Here is a 27,079-nt window from a genome sequence, read left to right as displayed (position 1 = left end):
TGAAAAAGAGGTCAGCAGCTTAGTCAAGGACATCCAAAAAAATGCTGAAGAAAAGAACATGTTAAAAACCAGCTTAGGTCAAAGGGATAAAACAGTTCAAAAAGTTATTGAGGAGAAGAATGCTTTAAAAAGCAGAACTGGCCAGATGAAAAAGGAGATAAGAAAGCTCTCTGAGGAAAACAAATGCTTCAGATCGAAAATGGAGCTTAAAGGAAGCTGCTGACTTTATGAGAAGTTAAGACACAATAATGCAAAACCAAAAGAATGAAAAATTAGAAGAAAATGTGAAACATCTCATTGAAAAAACAACTGATCTGGAAAATAGATTCAGGAAAGATAATTTAAAAATTATTGGGATACCTGAAAGTCATGATCAGGGAAAGAGCCTTGACATCATTTTTAAAGAATTCCTACAGGAAAATTGCCCAGATATCCTAGAAGCAGAGGGTAAAATAGAATTTGAGAGAATCTATCAATTTCCCCCAGAAAGAGATCCAAAAAAAAAAATCAACCCCCAGGAATATTACAGCCAAGTTCCAGAACTCCCAAGTCAAAGAGAAAATATTGCAAGCAGCCAGAAGGACACAATTCAAATATTGTGGAGCTGCAGTCAGGATCACACAGGACTTAACAACAATACATTAAGGGTTCATAGGGCTTGGAATATAATATTCCAGAAGGCAAAAGAGCTCAGAATGCAACCAAGAATCAACTACCCAGCAAAATTGAATGTCCTCTTCCAGGGTAAAAGAGGGACTTTCATTGAACCAGGGGAATTACAAATGTTCCTGTTGGAATGGCCAGAGCTGAACAGAAAGTTTGATCTTCAAATACAGGACTGAGGTGAAGCATGGAGATTGGAGGAGAAGGGTAAAATATGAGGGACTTAATGATGATGAACTACATGTATTCCTTCATAGAAAAATGATACTGATAATACTCATAAGAAACTTCTCATTTATTAATAGAGCAGGTAGAAGGAGTTTTTATAGATGAAGCACAGGAGAGTGCTGAATTTGAAGATATAATATATTATAAAAATGGAGTCAATGGCTAAAAGGAAAATGTAATGGGAGTAAGAGAAAACAGGGGTGAAAATAGACTAAGATGGTTCATATAATAAGATTTTTTTATTACAATGAGCTATTGCAATGATATGGAAGGGGGGAAGGCGAGGGGGAATGAGGGAGCCTTCACTCTCATTAGAGGTAGCTCAGAGAGGAAACAGCATATATACTCAATGGGGTATAGACATCTAGAGTAAGGAGAGAAGGGGGACAGGGGGAAGGAGGAAATGTGAATGATGGAGGAGAGGGTGGACCATGGTGGAGAGTGGTCAAATATAACACATTTTCCTTTTCACTTCTTGCAAGGAGCTGGGATTGGATGGCCTATCTGGGACCACAGGTCCAGGTGGTTGCTGGGCCTTAGTGGTGGTATGTGGGCTTGGGGCCTCTTGGCCCCAGGGCTAGTGATCAGTCTGCTGTGCCACTCAGCTATCCTACAGCACATTTAAGCAGAAGGACAGAGTGAAAGGAGAGAGAAAATATAGTGTGTGGTAGTGGGGAAGTAGTTGCAATCAACAATGGCAATAGTAGAAAAATATGGAAGTAGCTTTTGTGATGGACTTATCCTAAAGAATGGAATCCACCCACAACAGAGCTGGTGGTGTTAGAACACAGACTGAAGTACATTTATATTATTATTATTATTATTATTATTATTATTATTATTATTATTATTAGGGGGGTTGCAGGGCAGATGGGGTTGGGTGGCTTGCCCAGGGCAAGCTGGGTGATTGTTGGGTGTCTGGGGCTGGATTTGAACCCAGGTGCTCTTGGCTCCAGGGCTGAGCTGGGTGATTGCTGAGTTTCTGGGGCTGGATTTGAGCTCTGGTGCTCCTGACTCCAGGGTCGGTCTGTGTCCACTGTGCCACCTATCTGCCCCTATTATTATTTTTTTAATGTTAATTTTAATTTTTTCCTCTTTCCTTTATTGCTCATGAGGATCTATATTTTTTGGAGGGAGGGGTATTATGTTTACTCTTAAGAATATTTTAGTAATGTATAAAAAAAATCTATCATTTGTACAAAAATAAAATAAATATAATTTAAAAGGACAAGGTCTCCCACTGCATCCAAGGCCATCTCCAGTCATTCTGATAGATATCTTGCCACTAGACTCAGGAAAAAGTGAGGTTGATGACTTTGCACACTTCTCCCTCACTGAAATCCAATTTATTTGCATGTCATAGTATCACTTCCCTGATGTCATGGTCTTTCTTTAAGAATGAGGGACTAAAATCAAGTCACTCAAGGAAGGACAGCCCAGGGTAAAACTTGATTACTTCTGAGTGGACCTCATGTATCTGTATGCTCAGGGACCTTACCTAACCAATATGCCCTTTTTAAATCAGATTATTCCCTTTCCCTTATTCTATGGCCCAGGAAAATTGGGCTTCTTATTGTTCTTGTCTTTGTCATTCATTGTCATGAAATATCTTGATATCTTGATATCTGCCTTCAATACCAGCACTAGGCTTAGAGTCAGGAGGACTTATTTTCCTGAGTTCAAATCTGGCCTCAGATACTTACTAACCCTGGAAAGTCATTTTACCTTATTTATCTCAGTTTCCCCATCTGTGAAAAAGAGCTGGAAGAAGAAATGAGAAACCATTCCAGTATCTTTCCTAAGAACACCCCAAATGGGGTCATACATGACTGAAAAACAACTCAACAACAACAATAACTCCTCTTGTGTGTTAGAGGCAGCATAATAGATAGTTTCCTGGTGCTGGAATTAGGAAAACCTGAGTTCTAATCCAGCCTCAAACACTTATTAATTGGGTGACCCTGGGCAAGTCATTTGATTTCTGTTTGCCTTAATTCACTGGAGAAAGAAATGACAAATGTCCAGGAAATCCCATGGACAGCATGATCCATGAGAACTAGACACAAATGAATGACAGAACAAAACAAAACCCTATGTTGCTAATGCGCTCTCTACTCACTTCTCCTACCCTCCCCAATTAGAGACTCTTCCCTCAAATACCCTGGTATTTATTTTGCATATATTTATGTGTGTATATGTTGTCCTCTCTGTTAGACTCCATTAGCTTCTTGAGGGCAGGACTATCTTTTGCCTCTTTTTTCATTCTAAGTGCTTAGCAAAGGGGCTGCCATATTGTTGTTTAATTGTTTTTGTCTGACTCACTGTGACCCCTTATGGGGTTTTCTTGGCAAACATGCTGGTGTGTTTTGCTATTTGTTTCTTCAGCAAATTTAAAGCAAGCAAAGGCTAAATAACTTATTCAATGTCACAGAGCCAATGAATGTTTAGGGTCTTCCTGACTCCAGACAAAACTCTCCACACATTGAGCCACCTAGCTGCCTGGAACGCTAGGAGGGGGCATGATAAATGTTTATTACTTGATGTTTGTGCATGTTATCTCCCCCCAATAGCATGTGAAGTCCTTGAGGGCAAGGACAATTCTAATTTCCTCTTTGTACACCATCTATTGGTGCATAGTAGGTTTTTATTATATGCTCAGTTGATCTCTTTCCCCTAATAACTGAATTGTAAAAACATGTGCTTTAGAATGAAACAAAAAAATTCTTTGAAATCTGAGCTGAAAGACATTCATTAACGGATATATGGAGGAAATGATGCTTTCCCTATTTTACAGCTGGACCAACCCAGCTCAACCCAGGGTAAGATTTGGATTTTAGCCCAAATCATCAAGTGTATGTCTGATTTACTATCTCTACCCCCCTCTCCCTCCCTCTCTTTCTACCCGATCTTCCAAGGACTTTGGTTCTAATCTTGGCTCTGAGACTATCAGCTTCTGTGACCTTGGGCAAGTTACTTAAACTCCCATCCTCAGATGCAACTGAGAGGGTTGAACCAGATGGCCTTTGAGCCTCCTTCTAGGTCCAGATCATGAGCTTCTCTGATTCTGTGTAAATTCTGTTTGACTTATATTAGAATGTTTACATGAACCTCAAGAAGTAATCAGTTCTGGAATCAGGAGGACCTGAGTTCAAATTTGACCTCAGACACTTAATATTTGCCTTGGGCAAGTTACTTAACCCCATTGCCTTAAATAAAAATAAAAATTTTAAAAACAAAGGAATCAGTTCCCTGTTCCATGGTGTTTTTTAAGTTATAATAAAATGAGTAAGGGTGTGTGTGTGTGTGTGTGTGTGTGTGTGTGTGTGTGTGTGTGTGTGTGTGTGTGTGTGTGTGTAGTGAAGGGGTTGATAAAGGAGATTGGAGGTTTGGGTTATCTCTCTAAAAATGGACTTGGGTGACTTTCCTTGGCTGTATCTTCAAGTCTTCTCTCCCAGGATACCTTTGTATTGCTCTGTGTGGCCTCCTTCCAGGCATTTTCTCCTTTGTTCTGAACCCCATAATAGCTGAGTCTAATCTTTGCTTCTAGAGTTAAGTGAAGATGAATAATAATGAGGTCATCTTTGTACAAGCCTGATGCGTAGCTCTTCCAAACCTCTCACCTATGGCTAGGCTCTTGGCTCCTGATATAGTCCCCTCTACTTTTTGGCAATGAGATTGAATAGGAGTGTATGGGGTGTTCAAAGAGGACTAGTATCCATGGTATGAGGGCTTGCTGAGCCCTTTTCAAAGATGCTCATCCACTTTTGGTGTCTATCTTTCACCCAACTCTCACCTTTGGCTCTAAGAAGCGCAGCATGTGCAGGGGCCACACCCTGACAAACTGTCTTGGTAGACTGACTAAACCAGGTTGAGTTTAACTGACAGGCCTCAAAATGGTTGGTGAGTTAGCAGGGTGTCTACCTGGAACATGTGAAGACTTCCCTGGCAAGGTGGGAGAATGAGAATAGATTGTTCCAATAGCCATGAAGGCGACTGAAGCTTAGGACTTGTCAGACACTGAAGACACCAAGATCATCCACTGAATTCCAGGCCATCACCTTAACTTTTGTACTGCACTGGTCTTGGGTGGTTTTGGAAGAAAAAGAGAGGCTGATGACTCTGTTGTAACTTTGCTTCACTTAAATCCAATTCACACACAAATCCAGATATCACCCATGATGCCATTAATCTTCTTCAAAAACAAAGGACAAACAAGAGCAATAACAACTCTTTCCTATTAAGAAAGATGATAAGGACAGATTCAGGAACATGCCAGGAGGCACCAAGGAAAAGACAAAAACTAACTAGGATTTTCTGTTTGATTCTAGAGGAGCCTTTGAAATTTACTGAATTGGAGGGGAGGGGTGTGACATGACCAGATATGCAGGAATGCTACTTTGGGAACTGAGTAGAAAATGGATTGAAAGGGGGCGGGGGATAAATGAGGCAGGGACACCAACCAGAAGATTATTCTAACAATCCAAGAACCAAAGACCCTGAATGCTCTGCCCCATAGCCTGAACTCAAAGATTGACTGGTTTGGGATAGGGGTCCTACCCTGTTGCCTATTCCCTGAGTGCCCATGTCCTTTTATATCTGAAATTTCACCCATTCCTTTAAATCTCTGCCTATCTCTCCCTCCCCTCTCCTCAGGTTCCTCTTTGCTCCTGTCTTGATACCTTTAGGCTAAGAAAACATGTAAATTTAGCCAGAAACAGTAGTTAAAGGGGTGAGGAAAATGAGTTTATGTTCCCACAATTAGGAATAAACCTTTCTCTCCTGGGAGAAGAAACAAGAATGGGGTGGCAGAAGTTTCTTGGTGCAGAGATGATAAATAATCTCTTTCATCTCCTCCTCTTTCTCCTCCTCCTCTTCCTCCTTCTTTTTCTTTGTTTATGTTGTTCTTCTCTTCTTCCTACTTATCATCATTATCATCTGGCTTTGGTATTACTTCTTAAATTTTTCAAATTTAGAACTCTTTCCAACCAGGCTCCATCCGACCTTTCAAGACCATTAATTCCATATATATATACGTATATTCTATGAACCAGTCACATTGACCTATACTTAACACTCCTATCTACTCTCTTCCTCTTCTTTCTTCTTTCTTCTTTCTCCTTGCTTTTGTTGTTCTTCTCTTCTTCCTGCTTCTTATTATCATTAACATCTGGCTTTTCAAAACACTTTTACATATTCTGTATCACTTTATATTGAGGAAAGAGTTCTGGAGTTGGACTCTAATGATGTGGATTTTATTTCTCTGTTCTGTACTGACTGGAAAGATAACTGGGGCCAAGTTATTTACTTTCTGAGCCTCAGGTTTTCCACCTTTATGAAAGAGGCTAACCATAAATTCAATTAATCTATCAATCAATAAGTATTTAATTAATCAATCTACTATGAGGCAGACTCTATATTAGGCAGTGAACATACAAAGACAAAAGTGAAACAGTCTTGCCCTCAGGGAACTTATATCCTTACAGGGGAGAAAAGTTGCATGTGTTTAAGTATAGCAAAAGAAATGTAAGATAACTTTGACAGGGAGGGCACCAGTAGGTAGGAGGACCAGGGAGGACCTCGTGTAGAGGGTCTCACTTGAATTATTTCTTGAAGGAAATCAGGAATTTGAAGAGATGAAGTTGAGGAAGTATATTCCATGCATGGGGAAAATCAGCATACAGAGTCAGAGAGAGTAGATGGAGTGTTATATGTAGATCAGTGTAACTGGACCATAGAATGTGTGAGGAAGGAAGTAATCTTTACTAAGTCTGGAAAGGTAGGATGGAGCCTGGTTGAAAAGAGCCCCAAATACCAAGCAGAAGAGTTTATATTTGGCCTCAAAGCCTTTGGGAGACAATGGACTTGACTGAATCTATGGAATTTAGGAATAAAACACTTTGGCAATTCTATGGAGGAGGAATTAGTGAAGAAACTTCTCAGACTGGGAGACCAATATGGAAATTATTGCAATAGCCCAAGCAAGGAATAATTAGGGCCTTAACTAGAGTAATGATCCCATGTATGGAGAGAAGGGCATATGTGAAAGATATAGAGGAGATTACAAAAGGAAAAGTTTTTTTCTATTTTAATAGATATTTACAATGTTCAAAGCATTGTGCTAAGTACCAGAGGGAGAGATAGCTAAGACTTTGACCCTATTTCCTTCTTAATTTCTGAACATTAAACCCAAAAAAAGAGGACATGTTCATATATAGTGTTTAATAGAAGAGGTTTATATTCAATGTGTGAATCTCTCCTTCGTACAGCTTGCTTGTCTTTTGAATATATTCAATATGTAACATTCAAAGTTGCTTTGTTCATCTGTCATTCTTTCTGGATTTCTTTTTCTACTCTTCTATTGCATTCAAAAATAAAAGTTACTTCAATTACCCTGTTTTCTTTATTTTTTCTTTTTATTTTCCTGTCCCTATTCTTTCTTTCCTTCCTACTCCATTCCAGTTGAAAAAAAAAAGAAAATCAGAGTCCTTGTTATAAATATGTGGAGCCAAGTAAAACAAATTCCTGTATTCCTTATTTGACATCATGGAACTATTACTTCTCTCAGTGGGTGGGTAGCATTACATTGATCAGAGACTTTCAAAATTATCCTGATAATGTTGTTACTGCAGTTATTGTTCTCTTAGCTCTTAATTATGCTCACTTAATTATCGGTTCATATAATTCTTCCCAGGTTTCTTTGGTGAAAAAAAGATGCTATTGCATTCATACACAATAATTTACTTAGACACTCCCTTATTAATGTGAATCTTCCTTAGTTTCTGGTTCTTTGTGATAACAAAAAAGGCTACCTTAAATATTTTTGTCCATTTGAATCTTTTTCTTCTCTCTTTAGTCTCGGGGGGGGTTTTGGACCTAATAGTGGTATCTTCAGTCAGAGGACATGCAGAATTTAGTGACTTTTGTTGTATGGTTCCTTGCGTTCTTTTAAAAAGAAACATGAATGAAAATCAGAATAAAGTTTATAATTAGATTCAGTTAGATGACTGAGAACATCAAAAAAAATGAGCATGCAAGTGGAAGCAAACAAATAAGGAAATGTAAACACTTTCACATGTCTGTAACTTGTTATTTCTTAATTGTTGACCCAATCTGATAAATAGCAGTACCAAACTGACCTTGTGTTCTTAATCCTGTTCAACTGCTTCTGGTTATATAACATGAGTTTTGTTGCTAATATTGTTGATCTTGTATGGTTATATAAGGTCAGTTTTGTTGCTATTATTGTTGATCTTGCTTGATTGTAGTTTGCCTTTTCATGTTTTATTCTTTTAGTCCTACTTTCTTTCCTTGGAAACATATCAAGTTACATCTTGTTGTATTCCTGTGAATTCTTCATATTAATTGGTCCTTTAAAAAAAATAATTCTGTGCACCTGTAAATTCACTGGTCCAGTTCCCAGTATTGTTGCTGATTCTTAAGTTGTTTCAGTTGTATACTACTCTTTGTGACAATATTTGAGGATTTTGTGGCAAAGATCCTGGAGTAATTTGTCATTTCCTTCTCTAGCTCATTTTATAGATGAAGAAACTGAGGCAAACAGAGTTAAGTGACTTGCCCAGGATCACACAGCTAGTAAGTGTCTGAAGTCAGATTTGAACTCAAGAAAATGATTCTTCCTGACTCCAGGTCAGGCACTTTCCACTACTCAGCAATTTGTCATTATAGTGGGTTATCTGAAGCACTAAGAAGGTACAAGGCAATGATAAATACAGAGTAACTGGCTGATCTGCAATTGATAAAAGAATTTTTTTTCCCTCTCTCACTGGGAACTTGGGCAGTTAGATGACTCAGTGGATAAGGTGCCTAACCTGGAGTCACACCCAAGATATGAGGCAGGACTTGAATTCGGGACTTCCTTCTACCATGACCAGCTCTTTATCCACTAAATCTTGTGGCCATTGCTTTTATGACATAACAATATTGTTTTGGACAAATAGGTGGTACAATAGTTAGTGTTGGGTCTGGAGACAGTATGACTTAGGTTCCCTGAATTCAAATATGGCCTCAGACACTTAGTAACTATGGGACTCTGGGCAAGTCATTTAACACTTTGTCTCAGTCTCCTCATCTGTGAAATGAGCTTGAGAAGAAAATAACAAATTACTCCAGTATCTTGACTAAGAAAATCCTAAATGAGATCACAAAGAGTCAAGATGACTGAAATAACTGAACAACACCAACAATATTCCATTATATTCACATAACTGATTTTCAATCAGTCTCTAATCAGTGGGCATCTAGTTTGTTTCTAGCTTTTTTTTTCTTTTACAAATATTATTTAGATTAAACTTTGTTTTCCTTTAATGGCTTCTTTGAGGTACATATATTCATAGTAGTAAGACCAATGGGTCAAAAAGGATATGAGGAGTCCTGTGTTACTATTCCACAGACACTACTTTCAAGGTTATAAATATTAGCATCAATTGAAAAGGGTAGACACAGCTAACTATAATATAAGGAAGAGGGAAAGAGAAATTCAAAAGAGAGGTCCAAGAAAAGTACAGAGAGATTTGATAAAGAAGAGATTGTGGGTGGGGATGGAGGTGCAATTGGAGGGCTTCCCAGAAGAAATGGCATCTGACTTGACCCTGGAAATGATAAGAATCCATTCTAGGCATGGAATGAGAGAAAAGACTTAGTGGTAGAATGAGAATGGGCATGAGGAGAAGTCCAGTTTGGCCAGAGTAAGGAGTATATTCAGCTCAGTTATGAGAGATGAGACTAGCTTCAGAGTGTGAATAATGAATGAATTTTTTAAAAATCCCATATTAATGCGTACTAAGCAGCTTGGCTAAGCACTGGGGAATATAGATAAAAAAGCAAAACATTTCCTATCCTCAAAGAGGTAAAATTCTCCTAAGGAGGGGAATTTTGCTTTGGAAAGTTATTCTTCTCCAGCCTATCTTACAGATGAGGAACTGAGGCAAACAGAGTTAAGCGATTTGCCCAGGTTGACTCAACTTGTAAATGTCTAAGATTGGGTTTGAACTCAGGTCTCTTTGATTCTGGCCAGCCCTAGTACATTAACCATAACATCTATCTAACAATCCTTATCTGACTGCCCCTTATAATCAGAGTGTTTTGTTAAATGTTTTACAACTGGCTCTCTGAAAAAAAGTACAACAAACTTTTAAGTTTAATTCAAATTATTAGCATTTTCCCATGCCTTTATTGAGCCTAGACTGACAACAAAACAATAATTCAAACCCTGATTTATATTCTTTGCTGATTTCTAAAGTATAAATGCTCTCACTGAAAATTTAACAATCAGGCTACCCTGGTGAGTGTAGTCACAGAAAGTAGATAGAGACACTCATCCCAGGAGCAGTGGTGGTATCGCTTTAATCCAGTATATCACTGTCTCTGATCCACATTGTGCTGAGAATTTAACAGATAAGGGAGTCAAATGAAGCATGGCTAGAGCAAGCCAGTCAACTATAGTTGGCCACATATCAGATACTCACCAATTAGAACTACAAAGGATTAAGTCAATGGGGGTATCGTGTCTAGTCCCCATGACAGGACAGCTGTTGAGATGATCTCAGAGTGAATTAGGGGGTCTTGGATGCCAGGATTAGGCATTTATTTTTTGATAATTGAGAAGCCAGATCATTGTTTGAGTTTTGATGGCTCAAAATGAATGTAAATTGCAATTGTTTCTTTTCTGGCCAGAAATTCTGAAGGTTTTTCCTTCTCAGATTCATTCTTTTGGGAAGGCAAACTTTTACTTTAGTTCTTACTTAGCCTTTAATTATTGAAAGGGCAAAAGGCAAACTGGAACCTGGGAAAGACCTTATCTTAAAGGAGAAAATCTCCTGCTGCATCTGGGCCATGGTCAATTGTCTTGACCTCTGTCTTGACTCTTATGACTCTAGAGGAGAAAGTGAGACTGATGACTCTACACAGTTCTGCTTCACTTAAATCCAATATTTGCAAGTCAAAACATCACCCTCCTGTTGTCATTGGTCCTCTTAAATAATAAAGGATGATCAACAAGTGGGAAGTCATTGATTTTTGGAGTAAAGAAGTCATGTAATACTTGTATTCCCTTAACTCACTGGTTAGTGAAGAGGATTTATGAGATAAATAGATACACAATTCCTCTTTAGGTGGTGCAGTGGATAGCACCGAGTTCAAATTTGATTTAATACTCTTACTTTGTGACCCTAGGCCAGTCACTTCACCCTCCTTGCCTCAGTTTCCTCATCTGTAAAATGAGTCGGAGAAGGAAATGGTAAACCATTCCAGTAACTGCCAAGAAAACTCTAAATGGGGTCATGAAGAGTTGGATACAAGTTGCAAACAGCAATACTGTGGAATTTCTTAAATTGGGCGGGGGGGTATTCCTCTCATCAATTCAGATAACAACCCCTCTACGATAGATAGTTTTGGTGAATTACTGTGTTCTCTTATTAATACAATAACTGTAGCAATATTACTATAATAATGAGAGGCAGTGTGTTATATTTAAAAGAATGATAGACTTTGAGGCAGGGAGGAGTCAGAGTGATACAATGGAAAGAAAACTGGTTCTGGAAATAGAAGACCTGGATTCAAATCCTACCTCTAAACGTTAAATTCTTTGTGTGATCTTGGACAAATTGCTTCAATCCCTGGACCTCAGTTTCCTTATTGAACTACATGGCTTCTGAAGTTCACTCTAGACCTATGATCCTCTGACCTGGGATCAAATCCTACCATTAATAGTTACTGAGTGAAGTCATTTGATCTCTCAGTGTCTCATTCAACTATTTAGGACTTAACTAGATAAGTCATAGTCTAGTTGCAATCTACGTTGATGGAGAGAATTTCTACACTGAGAGTTCCTATACTTAAGAAATTATAGATGTTTTAATTGTAAAAATAACAGATCACTTAGCCTCTTAGGAAGTTTTAGCAATTCTTTAGTCTAACCCCTAGGTATTTTTGTTTTTGTTTCAGTTGGAACCTTCAAAATACTTTTCTCAAGCATAATCTTGTAAAGTCAGTAGTGTATTGTCATTCCCTCTTAATTTATGAGTAACCTGAGGCCCAGAGAGATTAAGCGAGTTGTTCATGGTCATACAGCATACTAAAGAGTACTAACTTTGCAGCTAGTTTCAGATCCTTGCTGCTACTTATTATCTAGCTGACCTTGGATAAGGCATCTAATTTCCTTGACCCTCAGTTTCTCAATTATAAAATGAATACTTTAGGTTATTGAGTATTCAAGTTCCCTTTTGGTTTTAAATCTCTGATAATATAATCTCATGTTCACAATGTCACTTGAATCCTATCTTAAGATCTTTCTATGAACCAGCAAAAATGTGTAATGGAGAGGGGAAGGGCAAACTGTGACTCATTTTGTGATCTGAGCTCTAGGCTTTAGTTTCCCAGTCTGTAAAAATGGGGAGAATGAGCTCTGATCCTAACCTCTATCCTCCCAGGTTAGCAAGATATGGGAAAGTGCTTGGACAAGTCAGTGGCACTTAGCCACCCATAAAGGATGATAAAGAGTCTCCCCCCTTAGATTGCCTTTTACTTTTCTTTGTTATTGTTCAATCCTTTCAGTCATGTCTGACTATTCATGATCCCATTTAGGGTTTTCTTGGGAAAGATGATGGAGTAGTTTGCCATTCCCTTCTCCAGCTCATTTTTACAGATGAGGAAACTGAGGCAAATAGGGTTAAGTGCTTTGCCTAAAGTCACCTGACTAGTAGGTGTCAGAGGCCATATATGATCTTCTGACTCCATGCACCACCTAGCTGCCTTTCTACTTATTATGTTTTGCATGCATATAAATTTGCATGTTGTTTACATTATCAGAATACAGTCTCCTTGAGGGTAGGGGCTGTTTTTGCCTTTCTTTGTATCTCTCAATTACAAGTAAAGAAAATTTTCAACCTTGATTTTCTGAAAGATTTTGAGTTCATTCCCTCCCTTCCAAGACAGTAAGTGATCTAATGTAGGTTATGCATACGCAGTCATGTAAAACATATTTCCAAAATAGTTATGTTATGAAAGAAGAAACATAACAAAAGGATAAACCATGGGGAAAAAAGCAAAAAAGTGAAAATGGTATGCTTCAATCTACATTCAGATTCTATCAGTTTTTTCCTCTGGATACTGATAGCATTTCCCATCATGAATCTTTTTGAAAATGTCTTGGATTGTTGTATTTCTGAGAAGAGTTAAGTGATCCATAGTTAATCATCAATATTACTGTTACTGTGTACAACGTTCTCCTGTTTTCTGTTCATGTCTTTCCAGGTTGGTTTTGTTTTGTTTTGTTTTTCTGAAATCTACCTGCTCATCATTTCTTATAGCACAGTAGTATTCCATCACAATCATATAATACAGCTTATTCTCAGTTATTCCCCAATTAATTGGCATCCATCCCCTTAATTTCCAATTCTTTGCCAGAGTTGCTATAAATTTTTTTTAAATATGTGGGTCTTTTCCCTTTTTATGCTCTCTTTGGGATACAGACCTAGTTGTGGTATGACTGGATCAAAGGATATTTACAATTTGTTATCTGGAAATAGTGCCAAATTGTTCTTCAAAATGTTTGGATCAAGCTAGGCCAACCCTATTGGACCAGCTATGCACAATGCTATCCCCATCCAGAAGAAGAAAATCAAAACAAAACAAAACAAAACAAAACAAAAATCCTTCAGAATCTGAGGAACACCACAATTCACTTTCTTAAAAAAAAATCTCTTATTTCTTTCTTTCCCTTAATCTGAATTCCTCATACCCAAAATAGCTAACCTGTAAACATGCTTAACACAACTGTGTAAATATAATATTAACCTAACTGTTTGCTGCTGAGGGTGGGGGGTAGGAAGGGAGGGTGGAATGAAATTTCGTAACTTAGAAAAGTGCATAGGCATATGCATAGGTAAAAAAAAAAACTTTCATAACATATATTTGGAAAAATAAAACATCAATTAAAAAACAATGATTGGATCAGTTTGCAACTCCAATGAATATGCATTAGGGTCCCAATTTTTTTATTGATTCGTGAAGAATGATTAAGAACCATTCTAGAAAAAATTTTCTCTTCCTTACCTTAACCCTTCTTTATCTTTCTTTGTATTCCTCAATACTCTACACCACCTGATCTACCTGTGCAGGTGTTGTCCCCAGTCAAGAGAAGAGAGTTCCTACGAGATCATGCTGCCCCCTTCTCTGCTTTCCTAACTGACAACTTTGGCAGAAGACACAACTATCTGCGCATTTCCCTCACTGAGAAATGCAACCTTCGTTGTAAGTTGGTATTCTCCCTTTTCTTCCTATTGCTGCAGTTTTGCCTCTCTACTACCCCCATCCCAGCCAGCAAAAACATCTGCTCCATTAATTAAATGATTCCCTAGATCTCACTCCTTTAGGAAAACTTCAGCCACTTAGAGGAGAGTTCAGGGTATCTCCCTTTACCATCCACTGTGGACATGGAGCTGCCATACTTACTCTAATAAACATCATTTCAACACAAGGGATGAAATTTAGAATTGGGTAATAGGAGTAGACTGGATTTTTAAGATTAAGATTTAGGCTGTGTCTAATAATACAGTAGAGTGGGAGGGAAAGAGAAAAAAAGGGAAAAAATTCCATGATAGGTAAATGTAATATATTTTTAAAAAGAATAATAAGTTGTATGTAATAGATTTGCAGTTTCTTGCTTAATCATTTTTTCCTATTTTACTATATTATGGAAATGCTTATTTATTTCTTTAAGTTCAGAATTAAGAAAGATTAAAATGTTGGTTGTACACTAGGGTAAGGTCTAGATTAAAGCATGGGTCAGGGTTGTAGTTGTATTTAGGGTGAGAATTGAGACTGTGTATTATGAGGGAGCACAAAACTTAGAGGAAACAGAAGACTGGTCTTTGAGGGAGCTTCAGACCTGACTACTTTCCCCATTTATCTCCCCTTTCCTAGGTCAGTACTGTATGCCTGAGCAAGGTGTCCCACTGACTCCTAAGGCTGACCTGTTGACCACAAAAGAGATTCTGACCCTTTCCCAGCTCTTTGTGAAAGAAGGGGTGAACAAGATCCGGCTCACTGGTGGGGAGCCTCTCATCAGACCTGATGTGCTAGACATTGTAGGTGAGTCCTGGCTGAATCTGGAGCTTTCACCCTCTGTCTCTGCTACCCTCTTCCCTCCATTCTCACTTATCCTACATACATTTATCCAATTGAGTGTGATAGATTTCTAGGTTAAATCTAATTGTCTGTTCCTAGCCCTTTGCAGAGGTGTCTATAAAATATGTCATATGCTTGTCCTGTGACTTAAAGTCTACAGCTGCTGTTTGCAGAAGCCACATAGTGATTTTTAGCCTTGAATTCTGCCAAGCTCCTGTCCTACTTCATGTTCTTCCAGCCCCTGCCCCCCATCAAAAATTGCTGTTCTGCTTCCCCTCCTTCACCTCTTAACTCCTTGGCTCTCTCCCATCTATGCCCCACCCTGAACTTTGGCCTTTTTAAGGCCAAATCCTGAAGCATTTCAAACCAATTTTCCTGCCTCCAGTCACTCATGGGATAGTGGCAGGAGCATAGATATGGAGTGAGTTTGACTTCAAATTTTAATTCTGCTACTAACAATATTGTGACCTTGGGCAAGACATTTCTCTTCCCTCATCTCTAAAATGAGAGGATTTACCTTCCCTTCCTGTTATAAATTCTATGATTACTCTGTTGTTATCCTTCTTTCCCCTCACCCCCCAGTACTTTCTTGGGGATGTCCATTCAAAGAACATGACCTTCTTGGGGGAGTTGGGCTCTTCTGGGGTTGCCTTGCTGCTAGGGGGTTTGGCTGTATTCTCTGAATTACCCTGAACTCCATAAGCTCTTTTTGTTCCAAGTTTCCTCCCCTTCTTCCTTTCAGAACCCCTCACCCCACCCCAGCCAGGTCTCCCTGGTATCTTCCAGAGACATGGTGTGGACTAGGTTCTGGATTAGAGTTGACACAATATAGTCAATGAGCACTCCAACCCTATGAAACAGGGAGTGCAGATACCATTATCCTTATTTTATTGAGGAAGAAAATGAGCCTCAGAGAGGTAAGAGGGGAACTTGCCTGGAGTCACACAGTAAGTTAGAAAAGGACCAGGACTCCTTCAGATGTAGGTCTCTTGTCAGTATGCCACAACTCTATTTACAAATATAATGAACCGTGAACAATAATCATAGATATGATGGGTAATAGGCTACATGGTATCAGTAGTCAGAATCTTGATTGTGATTTGACTTCAAAAAATGAGCTAGGTGGATCAGTTTCCAAGCTTCTGGTTGGGAAGATGGCAGGTAAAGCACTTCCCTCCCTAGGAGAGCTTTAAAAAATTGCACTGTGATCTCTCACATTTTGTGACACTTGCTAGTATACTCTGGTCTAAATTGCTGCTATGGTTCCCTTTAGCTCTGAATCTTATGAGGCTATGAAAGTTGCCATTGTTCCTGCCTCCACTACCTCCTTCACCTACCCACCCACCCATTCAACCAGCCAACCAACTGACCAACCTGTGTGTCCTTCTGGAAATATTCAGAATCTTTCCCTACTCCTGGGAAAGGGGAACCACACAACGAAACTGAACTTGTTCCACATCTCACTATAGACTCTCAGCCTGGATTCATGGTTTCATTTGTCTGATTTCTTCATTAGGGCCATAGAGCTGAACTGAATTATCACAGGGGCTTTGTAAAAATGCTCACAAGAAAATGGTGGAGGGTGGGAATGGGAAGCCAGGGTGGATGGGGTTCACATTATTTTTTTAAAAATCTATAATTATTAAGTATGCTGAATTTTGAGGCTAATAAACAATTCCATCCCTAAAGTTTCCAGGAACAGCCTGGATAATAAAGATGCAAAGAGTGCTGAAAGGTCTTTTTTTGGCCAAAAGCTTCACCTTCCTTTCCCTTACCTTACTGGTTGACACAAACTAGTCTGAATTTGATTCCTTCATTCCCTCTATCCTATTTATCCCACAGCCCAACTTCAACAGCTAGATGGCCTGAAGACTATTGCCATCACCACCAATGGGATCAACCTTGCCCGGATGCTACCTCGGCTCCAGGGAGCTGGGCTCACTGCCATCAACATCAGCCTAGACACCCTAGTGCCTGCAAAGTTTGAGTTCATCGCTCGTAGGAAAGGTGACCAGAGTGCATATAAAGGAAGGTGGCATCACTACTAGAAAATGGATGGGTTCAAGTGGAAGTAATATAGAATCAATCCATATTGGTTTCTTAGCAAAGGGCTGGTGGTGAGGTTGAACTGTCTATCTTCCATTGACCCTATCAGTTTTCTTCTCTTGGAGTAAAGTAAGCAGGTATTGAAATGATAAGGATGGAGGGGTAAGAAGAAAGAGAAAACTGATCTGAGATTTACTGGGTCAGAGTCAGTTCAAACCTTGCTTAATACTTCTAAAAATTCATTTAAATTTACTTAAATATGTGAGTAGTTACTCTATATTTCTTGCCATACATACAGATGAACAAAACTTTCTTCCTACCCTCAAAGAACTTATAGTCTAATAGGGGAGATTGAGACACAGTCAAAGAACTTAAGTCCTAAACCTTTACCTTATGCTTGAGGAAATAAAAGAAGTCACTTGCAAAGAGTCATATAGTCCTGAGGGTACAAACTGGGAGCCTGGTACTCTAGTCTAGTGTTTTTGCATTATACTTTGCTCCCTTGCATTCTGTATTGTACTGTTATGTAGAAGGTAATAAACACTAAAGGAATTCAGGAATAGGAATTAGTCCTGTGATTTCACTCAAACAGGGAATAGACCCTCTACCAATGTCAACAGATACCTTCTCTTCAAGATAGTCTCATTGAGTAGATCACACATCGCTATAGATGTCCAAGGTGGTACTTGAATCCAAGTCTTTTGAGCTCCAAGGCCAGTTCTTTATCTGCTATGCTAGGCTGTTTCCATACATAAGAAAGGAAAACACAATCACTGAATCATAATGGATTAGAGAAGGCTTTATGGAGTTCCTAAGGAAAAAGGGTATCACTGACAAGGAAGGGTTCCCATACAAAAGGAACGTGATGTGCTCATGCAAAGAGGAAGGAGGGTACAGAAGGAGATTGGGAAACAATTTGTTAGTTATGAAGTATGCAAATAAGAGGAAGTCTGAAATAAAGCTGAGAAGGCTGGTTGAGTCCAGAGTTCTGTGTGTGTGTGTGTGTGTGTGTGTGTGTGTGTGTGTGTGTGTGTGTGTGTTGTGTTTTGCAGGCATTGGGAGCCATTAAAAGTTTTTGACCACATGAGTTATAGGGATTGGAGCTGTGCATAAGGAACATTATTCCTGATTCAGAATATACAGAATTAAGGTGGCAGTGGTAGTATGAATGGAGATTTTTGTGCTGAACTGAGAAGGAAAGTTTTGAAAGGTATTTTAGAGGTAGAAAGTAAATTGATCAGGGGGACCAAATGGTAGAATGACTGACAATCCTATTCTTTTTTTTAAATCAGATTGTGATTTCAACATTGCCTATTGATTTAAATTAAAGGACTCTTAATGAGGAAATTTCCTTCCCCAGTGCAAACTGGCACCTGCCTTGCAACCTAGCCTTCCTGAATTGCTTCTCTAAGAAAACTGAGAAGCAATGTGGTATATAGTTATTCCCACTGTATTGACTTAGAAAACTGCAAATTACCATTATCTCTGTTGTATTTTTATTTATTTTGTTAAACATTTTCCACTTACATTTAAATCTGGTTCATGCTGCACTGGGGAGGTTTTGGACAGTGAGTTTGTCCCCTCAGATGCAGTGGATAAAAAGTAGATTTTAAAAGACTTAAGTTCCAGTTTTGCTTCTGGCACATACTGACTGTATGACCCTAGGAAGTTGCATAATCTCTTGAAACCCCAGGAAACTTTCTAAGATTTTTCCATTATTCACTCATAAACTGGAGTGTTAGTCCATAGCAGGATAATCCATAACACTGCAATAACCAAAGGGAATTCTTTTTGACTTTGGAATTCCCTTTAGGATTAGTCCACAGCAAATTGGGCTTCTCCATGGAATTTGAGCCTGGCTTATGGTTCTGCTGAATACTATAGGCAGAAGTTAGAGAAGGAAGTAGGAGTGAATTTGGTATTGAGAGAAACACCAAAGAGACAATTGAGTGAAGAATGAAACAATAATGACCACCACCACTATAACTGCCCAGGGAGACATGAGGTAGTGGGGAAGCCTTAATCTCCTATCTTGTCCTTCTTATTTCCCATACAGGTTTCCACAAAGTTATGGAAGGCATTCATAAGGCCATCGAGTTGGGCTTTGACCCTGTCAAGGTGAGGAAGCATTTGTTTGCTGTTAATTCCTTATCCCATTTGCTTCCCTTCCCCATCAGCTGCTTCTTTTCATATCATTTCTCTGGTCCCTAGATGATCTTCCAGGTACAGGGCCTTATCTCCCAATCCAAGTGTATCTGCTCTGCCCTTCATCTCTTCTATCCCCATTGATAGGATATTACTTGACCTCAGAAAAAAGGCAAGAAAAGGGGGAGGGGTCACAAAAAGGAATAATGAGGAGGGAGAAAGATAGTGGGAAATACTGGGAACTCTCAGCATCCTCAAGAGACTTTTGGGTTTGGGATTACTTGGGATGGAGTTGCCCTGGATAATGTTGAGTTTCAGCTTGCTGCTCCTCCCTGGTCAGGTGAACTGCGTGGTGATGCGTGGCCTGAATGAAGATGAACTCCTAGATTTCGTGGCCCTCAGTGAGGGGCTTCCCCTGGATGTGCGCTTCATAGAGTACATGCCCTTTGATGGTTAGTGACTGGGCTGTGGGATGGTTCCAAAGGCCTAAAAGACTGAACTTTGCCAGGGTTATGTTGCAGAGCCATCATGGCCTCAATGTTGAGAAGTCTAGTTGCCCCCAACAATGGATCTCATTGTTGGGAGCTCTGTTACTGGGTCAGAATTTCCAAGTGATCTCTTAGTGGCTTTAGTGAGGATATCATAGCTACTTACCCATTTCTAAACCCTAGAAGAGAGCCATTGATAGCAAGGATTAGAGAGGAATTGGAGGGTGAGAATTAGGATTGAAGAATCATGCTACAGTCAGAAGAGACCTTAGGGACCATCTAATCCAAATCCTACATTCAAATTTGTAGACAAACTGATCTTCAGAGAATTAAAGTAATTTGCCCAGCATTGAAGAGCTGGAGATTTTAACCTTGATTCTGTGACTCTAATGAAAATAATAATTAATAATTATATATATATATATATATATATATAATATATAAAACTTTAATTTGTGGAAAATGCTTTATAATTTATCTATTTTATCATCACAACAATCCTGAGAAGTAGATGCTATTATTAACCCCATTTTATAGATCAGGAAACTGGGGCAAGCAGACCCTAACTTAACTCAGGGTCACACAGCTCCTAATTATCTAAAACTAGATTTCAACTCAGGTTTTTCTGACTCTAGATTCAACACTCCCTTCACTGCATCATCTAGTTTCCTATTTACTATAATTCACATGTTTACAAAGTTCTTTTCTCACAAAAATCCTATGAGATAGGTGAGGAAAGTATCATTGTTCCTCTTTTGACAGTTGAAGAAACTGAATTTTTGAGAGGTTCAAATGCTTTGCCTATTGCCACTTTACTACTACAGTTCTCATACAGAAGGGAAGGTGGATGAGGTGAATTTTGAGAGGGCTATTCAATATGAAGATTCTGTGATTCTGTAAATTTGTGAATTTTATAATGATAATAATAACTACCGTTTTCATAAGCGCTCTTAAGTGTACAGAGTACTTCTCTCTGAATAATCTTGTGAGACAGGGAATCCAAGCATTATGATATCTATATTACTGAAAGGGAAACTGAGGTAAAGTGACTTGTGTTCAAGATCACAGAGATTGGCCAATGCTGGGATCTTCAGGAAAGTGACCAAGGCTGCTCATGTGCTGATCCCACAGGTAACAAATGGAATTTTAAGAAGATGGTCAGTTATAAGGAAATGCTGGACATGATCCAACAGCACTGGCCAGAGTTGGAGAAGCTCCCAGAGGAAGCCTCAAGCACAGCTAAGGTTGGAAGGGAAATTAGGGTATGGGTCTGAGACAGGGAGGTGAGCCTGTGTCTATCTCTTAGAGGAAATAAATGGTTTGGCAGAGTTGCCCTGGATAATGTTGAGTTTCAGCTTGGGGGTGGGGTTGATGTTATAGGAGGAGGAGTAAGGTAAAGAAAGTAAACAAAACAAAACAAAATAATTTCCCATGTGACTTGGTTGAAAGACCTTGAAATATTTCAGTTGGGGGAATGGCAGCAGTGAATAGGATTGGAGGGGGTCTATAGGGGAGTGCCATTACTCTCTTCAGTCGTCTATGTAGGAAATTTTTTGCATGAAGAGTCAAGAGATGGATGAAATAGCCTGTATAGAGTTGGGAATTGGTCTGTCTGGAGAAAGGGTTGGGTAGGAGCTCCTGCTAAGACTTTAGTGGAAATTTCATCTCCCAGTACTATCTCCTTCACTCCAAGTCCTTCTTCTCCTCCAGGCCTTCAGGGTCCCTGGTTTCCAAGGTCAGATTAGCTTCATTACATCCATGTCTGAGCATTTCTGTGGGAGCTGCAACCGCCTCCGTATCACAGCTGATGGAAACCTCAAGGTGGGTTGCCCTTCTTTGCCTCACCAGATGTGTTACTTCCCCCAACTGTCATTTCCCTTAAGTGTTTTGTCTCCCCAGCTTGTTCTACCCACTACCCCCCCATAATCAAATCCATCCTGAATATCTTCCTTATTCTCATCCTGAGATATTGATTATTTGAGGGAGTAAGTATGGGAATGCTGGAAAGGATTGACTTTATAACCCAGGAATTCTTAACCTGGGGTCAGTAAGCTTGATTTTTAGATAATAGTTTGAAAAGTAAATCCTAATATAATTGTTTTTCTTATATGTCTTATATATTTCATTTTATTCATTTAAAAATTATTCTCAAAAGGAATCCAAAGATTTCATTGTTCTTCTAAGGAGGTCCATGAAACAAAAAAGATTGAGAAGCCCCACTTTAGAGATTTCTTCAGAAAACAGGACACAGAGATGGTTGATGATGAGATAGACCAAATTTGAGGGGTATTCTTTGTCACTACCTGGGGCATGATGGGAGCCTTGGAACACATATATGGGTGAACTCTCTGAACTCTAGGATAGGGGTTGACTTTAAGGATTTTGTTTGCTTAGAAGCTTATTCTCTGACCTGTTTTCTGTTTCCCCCCCTCCAAAAAAAAAAAACAACAACTCCCAGGTATATTATCCTTATTCAACCAAAAGAGCTAGGGCTCACCAAAGTCAAGGTCTGGAAGATATGTAAAGGGTTCTGCATCAGAACTGCCATTTAAATCAAACTTAACACCGAACCAATGTATTATTCATTCAGTATTCTTGATCCCAGAGGAGAAACAAAGAAACACAGTGTCCTTTAAGAGTTTATAGTCTCAGGACAGACTGCACAAGAAACAATTTTTAAAGAAGTCAACCTTGCCAAAAACTGCCACAAGACAGTGTTCCAAGTGAATGCTGCAGGGTCAGGAAAAGGTGGTACCATATGTTAGAGTGGTTCTGGCTTTTCCTGGAAGAGGAACATGTGAGATGAGCCAAATAGGAAAGGGCATTCCAAGAACAGGAAATATGAACAAAGGTAGGAAAGATCAAAATTTTGGCAGATGATAGACCCATTTGATTGCATCAGAGAATATGTAGAAGGGAAATTAAGAGGAGATAAGCCTGGTATAATTAAGTTGGGACTAGACTGTGGAGTGTCTTAAGTACTAGGAGGAGAAATATGGACTTTATCTTATAGGCTATAGGAAGCCAATGAAGATTTTTGCACTGACATTGGCATGATGGCTTTTGAAGGGTTTCATGAGGAGTGACACATTCATTAGGAAGATTCTTCAGTGCATGAAGGATTGATATGGGGTTAATAAGAGGCAGGGAGACTGATGAAAGAGACCATTTTAGTGGTTTCAGATTTGAGAAATATTTAGTGACTGACTTCTTCCTTGTGCTGATTCTGAGGTTGTGGTCATGGGTGAGAGTGACAAAGAGTGATTGCATCAATTGCAGAAATAGGGACTTCTGGAAAAAAAGTTGACTTTTTTAGGATGATTTCCATTTGAGAAACTTTAAGGTGACTGGGATGTCCAAATGGAAATGTCTTTGGAAGACTCTCACGTGGATCTGACCTAGAATTTTGGCAATGGTTTTTGCAGATCATCTTGGAAGAACCTTCACTATTTTTAAGTCACTTGGCCCTTTCCCCTCAAAACTTCAAAACTTCTTTTTATTATCATGTACTCATAATATTACATATCCTGAACTGGAAGGGATTCAGAAGTTCCTTATTTTATAAATGAAGAAAATGAAGGCCAGGGAGAAGTTAAGTTGGAGGCAGCTACGTGATGCCTTAGAATGTTGGATCTGAGTTCAAATTTGGCCTCAGACACATTCTAGATCCATGACCTTGTGCAAATTTGCTAAACCCCTGTCTACTTCAATTTCCTCATCTGTATAATGGGTTTAATAATAGCAACTATTTCCCAGCATTATTATGAGGATGAAATAAGATATTTGTAAAGTGTTTAGCACAGTGCCTATTCTTAATAAATCCTTCCTTAAGTTCAAATAGTAACTGTCAGATGCAGGATTTAATAACAGATAATATTTAATAATTTTAAATAATAGCTAAGTGGTACAATGGAGAGTACCCTGAGTCTGATGTCTGATTTTGAACCTAACAGTTCCTGTCTCCATGTCCCACATTCTTATCTCCTACACCTCCCAATTGCCTCTGATTTGAGCACAGGTCCTCTGACTTCGGAAATAGTGATTTTTTTCTGGTACCAGGCTCCATCCTTATGTCTGACTTCATCCCTTCCTTGTATAGCTTTAATCTGTTTCCTTTTGTTCCAAATATCAGTGCACTGAGGGAGAAAGGAGAATGGGAAGGAGGGTGAGTGTCATTGATTCTGTGTTGTGATATTGGACAGGTTTGCCTCTTTGGAAATTCAGAAGTTTCTCTACGAGATCACCTTCGGGCTGGGGCCTCAGAGGAGGAGCTGCTGAGCATCATTGGGGCTGCTGTAGGGAGAAAGAAGCAGCAACATGCAGGTATTTGAGGATGGAAGAGGGAGGTGCTTGCAGGCAGACTTGAGAGGGAAGTTGATTGGGTTGGGGGTGAAGGGAGATTAGCCCTAAGGAGAAAGGGCAGTGTAGCTAAGGGCTATAACGTCTAACCTGAAGCTCAGCACTCTCCTTTACCCTCATCATTCTTTTTGTACCTATTCCTCTCCCATAGATGGGCAGAGAGGGAGGACAGAGGAGGAAGATAAGCTGCTTCCTCAGGTCTCTCCTTCTCATTCCCATCTCTGGGGTTTATATAGAATTGAGGCCTAGGAGTCTGGAAGCCTGGTTTTCCCTGTTTTCCTAAAGACAACCTCATTGTGTATATACGTGTATGAACACACAGGTATTTGTCATATCGTGTACATGCTGTCCATCCATCTCTTCCATTCATTGATCTCTTCCCCACCCCATCTTTCTCTCCCTCCCCATTTTCCCCTTTCACTCAGGCATGCTCAACATTGCCCAGATGAAGAACCGACCCATGATCCTCATCGGTGGGTGACCCATCAGTACGTAACCATTTGCCCCCTCCCTTTAATCCTTCCCTGTACTTTAGAGATCTCTCGGGATGGGGGGGTGGGGGGAAAGGGAAAGGGTGAGAACTGGGAAGCAGGGAAGGAGTGAAGGATAAATAGGGCTATCAGATCTCTACTGATAGGTTCCATTTTCATTAAGGTTCAATCCAATAAGCAGAACAGGGTCAAACTTTGGAGGAGTGGTATGGTGGATCTGGAGTCAGAAGTTGTTGTTAAGTCATTTTTTTTATCAAGTCTGACTCTTCATGACTCCATTTGGAATTTTCTTGGCAAAGATATTGGAATGGTTTGCCATTTCTTTCTCTATGTCATTTTACAGATTAGGAAACTAAGGCAAATAGGGTTTAATGACTTGTCCAGGGTTGAACAGCTAGGAAGTCTGAGGACGGTTTTTAACTTAGGAAGACGACTCTTCTTGACATCCAGGCCTAGCACTCTATCCACTGTGCCACCTAAATTGAAACCCTAATTTTGCTTCTTATTATCTCTGTGGTCATGGACAAATCACTTAAGCCTTTGAGCCTCAGTTTTCTTATATGAGTGATAAAGAGATTGGCCTAGAAGATCTCTAAGGTCCTTTCCATTTCTAAATCTTGTGTCCCTTCAAATCACTGGGAAAATAAAATTTGACTGATTTAAGGTTCAGACAGCTTTTCTAAGGGACAGATGTTACTGAGGTACATGATTTTTGCTTCAGAAACAGATTATTTTTGTCATGTGACTAATATCTGGCGGGCTCACAACAGACTATTATGAGTAATGTCTATAGGATCCATGATTTCATTCGCCTCATGTATCTTCTACTGATATAGACTTTTCATGCCTTTCTTGAATGTCTGGTGACAAGCCCCTTCATGTTTAGCTCAGCTGATTCTTAGGGAACACATGGCAATCTATCCTTTTCACCTTTACAGCTAGGCAGAACTATCCAAGTTTGTGCCTTTGAAGACCCAAGATTATTTGCACTTCATAAAGTGCCATTGAGGACTATTACATTGGATAAGAAACTTAAAGCTAGAAGGGGGGTTACAGGATATTTGATCTGATTTCCTTACTCTACAAATGAGGAAACTGAGGCCCAAAGAGAGGTTCAAGGACTTAGACAAATAGCAAACATCAGCAATGGGATTTGAATCCAGGCCCTTGACTTTGGAGTCAGGGTTCTTTCTATTAGATTTTTGAGAAATAATAATGTTGCCTGCAAAGTGCCTATAAAATAATATGTCTACAAAGTAATTAGACAAATGATCACCATTATATTTCCTATAGAATCTGCCTTAGTTTTTCATGATCAAATTTGTGATTTGACTTTGGGATGATAGAGATTTTAAGATTGTGGGTTGAAAGTGGTAAGGAAGGGGCAGCTAGGTGGCGCAGTGGATAGAGCACCAACCCTGGAGTCAAGAGTACCTGAGTTCAAATTCGGCCTCAGACACTTAATTATTACCTAGCTGTGTGGCCTTTGGCAAACTGCTTAACCCCATTTGCCTTGCAAAAACTTAAAAAAAAAGAAAATGGTAAAGAACTTTAAAATAAACTTTCTTAATCCTAACCCTAATGAATTCGTGAATAGATTTCATAGTCAGGAAGAGCATAGTGTGGGAAAAATTATATCTTTATTTCAATATACATAGTTTCCCTCATAATCTTATATATTCCTATTATATGCATTTAAGAACATTATTCTGAAAAGTTCAGATTGGGCTTATTGAACCAGAATTCAAAACCAGATTTTTAACCCTAAGTGTTCTCTATATCATGAGTCCTTCAAGAAGGTAATTTTTTAAAAATGTAGAATAATGTTCTTAGGAAAAACAGTTATGTAAAACTCATCTCAAAATCTTGCCAAAGATATTATTAAAAAATAGTTTACTTATAAAGAGAACACATAATTTTAGAGAAGCATACTGCTTCATAATCTAAAGAATTTGTTGTTCAGTCATTTCAGATTCTTCATGACCCTGTGGACCGTGCCACGTAATACCATCTGTGGAGTATTCTAGGCAAAGATACTGAAGCAGTTTGTCATTTTCTTTTCCAGTGGATTAAGGCAAACACAGAGAGCTTGAATGACCTGCCTAGGGTCACACTGTTATTATTATCTGATACCAGATTTGAATTTTGGTCATCTTGATTCTAGGTCCAGCACTCCATACACTAAAGCATCTAGCTGCCTAATCTAAAAAGTGTGTACATAAAATCGTGTGGAGGTGACAGAAGTGTAAAGAACAGAAATGTTTCCCAGGAGTGATAGTTAGACTTATGTAATAAGAATAGAGTTCTATACTTCAGACTCATTTTAATACTTCTTACTAATGGGAGCAAACATGGCATAGTATTTAGAGAACCAGCCATTAGAGCCAGGAACACCTGATTTCAATTCCACTTTTCTGAACTGTTTTTATGATTCTAATTCTGGCCAAGTCACCTAGCCTTTTAGCTTCTAGGCAAACCAAGACTAAAAATGACTGAGAAGGTGCTGACATATCA

At 39.1% G+C, this 27,079-nt stretch overlaps 1 protein-coding gene across 4 annotated transcripts in view; it reads left to right on the top strand.

The window, feature by feature from the left end:
• Positions 1-27,079, top strand: part of MOCS1 (molybdenum cofactor synthesis 1) — a 40,552-nt gene that overhangs the window by 6,979 nt on the left and 6,494 nt on the right. For 2 of the 4 annotated variants that reach the window (XM_074236859.1, XM_074236861.1), the window contains 9 exons: positions 14,028-14,160; positions 14,833-15,000; positions 16,879-17,043; positions 19,139-19,200; positions 19,568-19,679; positions 20,847-20,959; positions 21,426-21,536; positions 23,918-24,038; positions 24,500-24,547. In XM_074236859.1, coding sequence (XP_074092960.1) covers positions 14,028-14,160; positions 14,833-15,000; positions 16,879-17,043; positions 19,139-19,200; positions 19,568-19,679; positions 20,847-20,959; positions 21,426-21,536; positions 23,918-24,038; positions 24,500-24,547 — 1,033 coding nt within the window. Of the gene's footprint in view, positions 1-1,736; positions 8,485-14,027; positions 14,161-14,832; positions 15,001-16,878; positions 17,044-19,138; positions 19,201-19,567; positions 19,680-20,846; positions 20,960-21,425; positions 21,537-23,917; positions 24,039-24,499; positions 24,563-27,079 lie in introns of those variants that run through there. The other 2 variants (XM_074236860.1, XM_074236862.1) reach the window with 2 other exon arrangements.

This window comes from Macrotis lagotis, chromosome 5 (assembly GCF_037893015.1).
Source record: "Macrotis lagotis isolate mMagLag1 chromosome 5, bilby.v1.9.chrom.fasta, whole genome shotgun sequence".
NCBI classification, from domain to species: Eukaryota; Metazoa; Chordata; class Mammalia; order Peramelemorphia; family Peramelidae; genus Macrotis; species Macrotis lagotis.
This window is presented reverse-complemented; position numbering and strand designations above follow the sequence as displayed.